The sequence below is a fragment of the Ammodytes marinus genome (genome assembly GCF_949987685.1).
Source record: "Ammodytes marinus genome assembly, chromosome: 25".
NCBI classification, from domain to species: domain Eukaryota; kingdom Metazoa; phylum Chordata; class Actinopteri; order Uranoscopiformes; family Ammodytidae; genus Ammodytes; species Ammodytes marinus.
The window spans coordinates 2,387,497-2,394,996 of NC_137229.1; the positions used below are offsets into that span (position 1 = coordinate 2,387,497).

General features: G+C 41.9%; 1 protein-coding gene across 1 annotated transcript in view; it reads left to right on the plus strand.

The window, feature by feature from the left end:
* LOC307270169 (uncharacterized protein) overlaps window positions 1-7,500 on the plus strand; it is a 51,319-nt gene that overhangs the window by 32,421 nt on the left and 11,398 nt on the right. The window contains exons 17-20 of the mRNA XM_080053337.1: window positions 1,063-1,296; window positions 2,007-2,209; window positions 3,955-4,150; window positions 5,965-6,165. Of these exons, the coding sequence (XP_079909463.1) occupies window positions 1,063-1,296; window positions 2,007-2,209; window positions 3,955-4,150; window positions 5,965-6,165 (834 nt within the window). The remainder of the gene's footprint in view (window positions 1-1,062; window positions 1,297-2,006; window positions 2,210-3,954; window positions 4,151-5,964; window positions 6,166-7,500) is intronic.

The following is a 7,500-nucleotide window of genomic DNA, read 5'->3' on the forward strand; positions in this document are numbered from 1 at the left end:
TTTTTCTGACTTTTGTTTTGGTCCACGCACGAAATCAGAGGTTTTTGGGAAAAGATTTAATGTAGTCTAAATATGTAATTTTGATTTTAATTTCAATATTTTTTTTTAGATTTTTTTTTGATTAAATATTAGATTTTTTTTAGATTAGATTTTGGCTTTTGATATAATTTTGTTAATTAATTTTATTTTATTATTTTCAACTTTTTTTATACAATAGGCAACAAACATATTTTTGATAAATTCAAAAAAATAACTCAGAAGTTTTATTTTATTTTATTTTTACAAAAAAAAAATCATTCAGTGACTTTTCCCTTTACTTTATTTATTTATTTTTAATTTTTTTTACTTTAAATTATTTATTTTTTAATATTTTTTTTTTATGAATGAACTAATTAACCCCTCCTTTTCCTGCAGGGTTCATTGGCATAGTGATCCTGATGGGTATTCTGACAAAAAAAATGCATATATCTTTCAACTATTTATTCTTTTGTTCATGAATTTATTTCATATTTTTAATATTTTTATAATAATAATACTTATTTGCATTTTTTTTGTTTTTCAGTTTTAAACTTTTTGTTATTTTTCTAATAAAAAAAATGTATTTAGTGACTTTCAAATATTATTTTTTATTTATTTTATTTTTTTCATTTTCATTATTCATTTATTTATTACGGCTCACGGCCATAGCACATGGCATGGAGCACACAATTCAACTGAAATCATTACAAAACAAAACAATGGTGCACGGCAAGGAAAAACAAAACAAAAACAAAACAAAAACATCACTTAAACAATGGCAAAACATTTCTCAAAAGGCACCTGTTTTAACAATAACCCCTGGCCTACTTGCCCTCAAAAGCAAAATCAGTTTGGTCATGGATGGAAAATAAACATAATAGTTTGGCAGGTACTTTTTTCTAAAATACATTACATCCACATTTTCACACTCAAAAAGTGCATGGTATTCGTCTCCAACACAATTAGAATCACAAAGGTTGCATATTCTTTGATTTCTTTCCAGCCCTTTGTATCTTCAACTAACTAGCCCCTCTTTCCCTGCAGGGTTCATTGGCATAGTGATCCTGATGGGTATCCAGTCCCTGCCCGACCCCTCTCTCTACTGGAACTGGGCTCACTACGAGAACAGCTACAGCTTCCAGCGCGCCATGAGCTACGAGCGCTACACACACATCGCACTGCACATCCGGCCCGGCAGCCTGACCACCGAGGCATTCAGGGACCCTGGGACACCTCAGGACTCTCTGAGCATCTTCAGGCCTATGCTGGCTATGCTGGGTACGTCAGCTAGCTTTTACTTAACCACGAAAACACAGACAGACAAACAGACAGACAGACAGACAGACAGACAGACACTCACTCACTCACTCACTCACTCACTGTAACGCACTCACTCAATCACTCTGAACAGAGCGGACGCTCGCAACACAAACGTTAAAAAAAAAATAACAAATTGACTCCAGAAATGAATCATCCTGCGTTAACACGTTCATTTTGACAGCCCTAGTTCTAATGAGAACAAGTACACAGGCACAGTATGGGACTGATACTGGTATTGGTATCTGTGCAGCCATACTAATTTCAGTATATCAAAAAACTTTAATCCTGCAGTGTGTAGAATTTTGGGTTTTATTTCCTAGCAGATTTTGTAGAAAATAATTATAATATCCATAAGTACGTTTAATTTAGTGCATAATAGCTGATAATTTTTTTCCTTAGAAAGGGTCTCATATATGTCGATATTTCTCCATACTTTGGACCAAGGCCTTGTCACCGCCATTTTGGAAGTGTCATAGTTGGAATGTCATCGGGTGCATTGTTTAAAATGTAGAATTGTTCTTGTCCTTGAAGGCCACTGTAGCTTCTGTTATTATTCAAAAGGGTTGGGGTTACCCAGGGAGTGTTGCATTCTAGAACTTTGTAGAACTTTCTTGATGATGTCATATTACACACTGCACCTTTTAACAATTAATATTTCTGTTTCCCAGGGCGTGCGATGTGGAACTCCTACCTGCCTAACTGCTGCCTGACCGTGGACCGCGCTCTGCTGCCGCGGATGGAGGAGAAGCAGGACCCACAGAGCCACGCGCTCTACGCGACACACAACACCCAGACGCAGCCGCAGGTCTGGCTCCTCGCCGACTCCAAGTCCGGGTACTGCCACCGCTTCTTCATCCAGGCTGCGGAGATGGTGAGGAGAGATGTACGGAGCCCCTAAAGGGATATGGAGGAAAAAAAAAATTTTGGTTGAGAAAAAAAAAAAAAAAAAAAAACATGGAGGAAAAAATAATGTTGGTTGAAAAAAAAAAAAAAAAAAATCAAAAAATTTTTTTTTTTTCAACCAACATTTTTTTTCCTCCTCCATGTACCTTTAGGGGCTCCGTAGAGATGAGACCGCTTTTCTTTTTCTTTTTTTTTTTTTTATCTTTTATGGATTGTTTCACTGTGTATGTTTTTATTGTGTTTGTAAAGCCCACTGAGGCAAATTGCTATTTGTGATATTGGGCTATATAAATAATTTTGATTTGATTTGATTTGATTTGATTTGATATTAAAGGTGTAGTCAGTGATTCTGTAGAACGCTGGCTGACAAAATCACTTTTTGTCAAAATCAGTGAATATCTCCTCATGATGATCCACTACCTGTCTGTACTAAACCAGTGTTAATACACAGCCTAGAGCAGGGGTCTCCAACAGGTCGATCGCGAGCTACCGGTAGCTCGCGGGCGGGTTTTCAGTAGCTCGCCTGATAGGTTGACCGACTTGTAAAAAAAAAAAAAAAAAAAAAAAAAAACATTTTTTTTTTTTTTTTTTTTACCATTAATGAATTATAGGTTATCACAGTAGGCCTAATTGTCCACAATAATCTCACAACAGCCCCCTATCCAAAAAGGAACTTTAAAAATGTACAACTGTAAGGTCAGTTGTCTGTTTTATTCAAATAAGCAGTTGTTTATTTCTGTAGTGCGTATTGGCATCTTTGAGCAAAATACCCCCAAAATTTTCGCCGCGTTGCGCTGCGCCTCCTCCACACCTGGGGGGTGACTACCTTGACTAAGACATTTCCTGGGGAAACACTGTTGCGTCACAATAAGAAGTGTAATAGACATTGATGTCAATTTTCAGTGATATGTGGCCCACAAAAAGTGTAAAGTAATGTGTTCTTGGACCTTTGATGGGAAATGATTTATGATAAGCATTGGGTATTGCAATTTCACACGTTTTCAAACAGAAGCTTAATTCATTTGATGTGTGCTATGTAAATAAATATAAGCGATTTGATACAAGTAGCTCTTGGCCACTTACATTTTTTCAAAGTAGCTCTCAGTTGAAAAAAGGTTGGAGACCCCTGGCCTAGAGACTCTGTAAACGTGTATGTAAACCAAGGGCTCATCGTAGCTAGCAACATACCAGTTTACAGAGCCTAGGCTGTGTGTTAACACTGGATTCTTTTTGAGCGCTCGCAGTATGGAGCGGATCGTGAAGAGTAAAACATTTTTTTGAAAACAAGTGTTCTAAAGTGTTTCTGGAGCATTCTTTTGGCCTAAAAAACTTTGCCAAAAAAATGCCATTTGGGGCGTCTTGTGCAGTGTTTTCTGACACTAAAGTACCATCATATTGTCTGTTATATAGACAGACAGACAGACAGACAGACAGACACTCACACAGACAGACAGGCAGGCACTCACTCACACAGGCAGGCAGACAGACAGACAGGCAGGCAGACACAGACAGACAGACAGACAGACAGGCAGACAGGCAGGCAGGCAGGCAGACAGGCAGGCAGGCAGGCAGGCAGACAGACAGGCAGGCAGACAGACAGACACTCACACAGACAGACAGACAGACACAGACAGATAGACAGACAGACAGACAGACACTCACACAGACAGACAGACAGACAGACAGACACACTAACCCTCTCTGTTCTAACAGCCAGGTGAGGACCCCTGTGGGTTCAGTGTGGTCTCTGAGCTGGTTAGAGGGTTGGAGGACAAACACCATCAGCTGTTCCTGTCTTCCTCCCTCTGCTCGGCTGCTCTCATGAAGAGGCTCCTGGACCAGGGAATCTACTCCTCCAGCTCCTTCCCCCCTCCCAGCCCCATCCTGCCCGCAGCGCTGTGGGAGGAAGGTACGTGCTTTTATATTTATACTTAAAAAAAATCTGGGAAAAAAATAATCTGGGAAAAGAAAATATATAGGCCTCATTATTATTATTATTATTATTATTATTATTTTTTGATTTTTTTTTCTGTTTTTTCATTTTTTTTTTTTTTTTAGATTTTTTAGATTTTTTATTTAAAGATATTCCCTGGGCATTTTTATGCTTTATTTGATAGTGCAGAGAGACAGAGGTGAAACGGGGCAGAGAGGGGAGTGACATGCAGAGAACGACCGCGGGCTGGAATCGAACCCGGGTCTGCTGCTGGGCCCGGCCCGGGGAGGGGGACGCCTTACCGACTGAGCTAAAGGCGCCCCCAAGATATTTATTTATTTCTTTATTTTCTCCTATTGACTAATGTGACCCTACATTACGCCAGTAGCTCCTTCTTTCCTCCGAGCCCCATACTGCCAGCAGCGCTATGGGAAGACAGTACGAAGGGCGGCAGTGGCGAAGTGGGTAGGGAGATCGCCTCTGGAGTGCAGGGTCGGAGGTTCGATCCCCCGTCTCCCCGCCACATGTCGAAGTGTCCCTGAGCAAGACACTGAACCCCACATTGCTCCCGATGGTTCAGAGAGCGCCTTGCATGGCAGCTTCTACCATCGGTGTATGAGTGTGTGTGTGAATGGGTGAATGTGGTAAGATATGTAAAGCGCTTTGGGGCTGAGAAAATCGGCTAGAAAAGCGCTTTATAAGTCAAGTCCATTTACCATTTACGAAATGGGTCATTATTATATGTATACATTTGTACTGTTTTTAGTACATGTGCACACTACACAATTCACTAACAAGAACAATACAATGATTCACCTGATGGTACTTGTTACTGCATCGCTAGTCATTTCTATATTTTAAACTTGGGATGTGAACAATGTGTCGACTCAACGGTCAGTGCTTAACATTTATACGTAAAAAATCTGGAAAAAAAATCTATAGGGGAGTTGTGCCAGTGGGGAAGTTGTGCCACCCCTTGTTTGTAGAAAACCGTGGAAGAAATTGGAACTGTGACCACATATCTAAGAAGAGCCATCCATTTGACTCATCCTGTAAAGAAGGGAGGCACAAGGAATAAGATAGATTTTTTTAGAAATATTTATTTTTTTCACATTTTCGCTTGTGGGATGTTTTATTTTGAAAGGGACAAACCGGGAAATGGTGAAGCTCCAGTGAAAGCTGCCGGTATGAAGTCCATATGACTGTCAGCAGAGTATTTCTCAGTTAAAGCAGAGAGACAAAACAGGCTCCTCCTCCTGAGGTAAAGGGGAGCGTCGCTGCAGACGCGCCTCCGAGGTTGGATGTGTTAGCACGATCGCCGAAAAAAAAGTCAGATGCGCAGTTGACGCATGATGTGTGTTCCAGGGGTTAGAGCTATATTTCTTGATGCTAAAGTTCCCCCACTTGTCCTTCTCCAGCCTAGTTGGATAAAGCTCTGTCTGTGTGTCTCTGTCTGTGTGTCTCCCTCTCTCTCTCTGTCTCCCTCTCTCTCTCCCTCTCTCTCTCTCTCTCTCTCTCTCTCTCTCTCTCTCTCTCTCTCTCTCTCTCTCTCTTGGGTTGGATAAAGCTTTTTTTTGTCATTTTTATGCTTTATTGATAGTGTAGAGACAGAGTTGAAATGGGGCAGAGAGGGGAGTGACATGCAGAGAACGACCGCGGGCTGGAATCGAACCCGGGTCCGCTGCTGGCCGAGGCCCATGGGGGGGGGGGGGGGGACGCCCTACCAACTGAGCTAAGGGGGCCCCCACGTGAGCGACTTTTAAACGTTAACCCTTGTTCTTCTTCTGCAGGCCAGCTGGATAGGGCAGGAGAGTTCGTCCAGAGGCAGTGTGGCCCCCTGCTGGCGACTCGCTGGAGGGACCTGAAGGAGACGGGCTGTTTGAGCACCAACGCTCTGCCAGGACACGCAGACACGGTGTGGAGACGATCCACCACCAAGCCAGGAGAACTCAGTCCCATTAGCAGACCCCAAGCCTTCTGTCTGCTGCAAGGTCTGTCTGTCTGTCTGCCTGTCTGTCTGTCTGTCTCTTTGTCTGTCTGTCTCTTTGTCTGTCTGTCTGTCTGTCTGTCTGTGTGTGTCTGTCTGTCTGTCTGTCTGTGTGTCTGTCTGTCTGTCTGTCTGTCTGTCTGTGTGTGTCTGTCTGTCTGTCTGTCTGTCTGTCTGTGTGTGGAGGCGGTCCACCACCAAGCCAGGAGAATCAGTCCCATTAGCAGACCCCAAGCCTTCTGTCTGCTGCAAGGTGTGTGTGTCTGTCTGTCTGTCTGTCTGTCTGTCTGTCTGTCTGTCTGTGTTTCTGTCTGTCTGTCTGTGTGTGTCTGTCTGTGTGTGTGTGTGTGTGTGTCTGTCTGTCTGTCTGTCAGTGTGTGTGTGTGTGTGTCTGTCTGCCTGCTGCAAGGTACTAGGCTGTGTGTGTGTGTGTCTCTCTCTCTCTCTCTCTCTGTCTGTGTCTCTCTCTCTCTCTCTCTCTCTCTCTGTCTGTCTGTCTGTCTGTCTGTCTGTGTTGGTGTTGTGTAGAAATGTTTAAAGGTGCAGTCAGTGATTCTGGAGAACGCTTGTTTTCAAAATCACTTTTTGTCTAAATCAGTGAATATCTCCTCATGATCTCAAAAATCTGGTGTTAAGACAGGTAACGGATTTTGACAACAAGCGTTCTCCAGAATCACTGACTCCACCTTTTAAATAGGAGGGCTATATATGTATATATATACACTGTGTACAAAGTTATTAGGCAAGTTGTATTTTTGAGGATTCATTTTATTATTGAACAACTACAGTGCTCTCGGTCAATCCAAAATGTTAATGAACCTAAACCTGAATGATTACGAAAGTAAAAGTGAGGTTTTGTCTTTCTTACGAGAATATATATATGTTTTGCTATTATTAGGCAACTATTAGTGTGCAGAATTATTATGCAACTAAATAAAAAAAATAAAAAATTCCCATCTCACTTGTTTATTTTCATCTGTTAAAGTGAGAATTATAAAACAACTCAACATTTACAAATACAAATTTCCGACATATCAGTGACCAATATAGCCACCCTTCTTTTCAATAACTGTCACAAGCCTTCCATTCATGGAGTCTGTCAGTTTCTTGATCTGTTGACGATCAACTTTTTGTGCAGCAGCAACCACAGCCTCCCAGACACTGTTCCGAGAGGTGTACTGATTTCCTTCACTAGCCCCTTTTACACAGCCAGTGAAAGCCGGGAATATGCCGGCCTTTCGGCCCTCCGCCCTGCTGTGTAAATGCGACAGTTGCGGAACGAGGGAAGAAAGGTGCGAGTGATCGTTCCGGGAATTTTACTACCTCGGGGGGTAGTAAG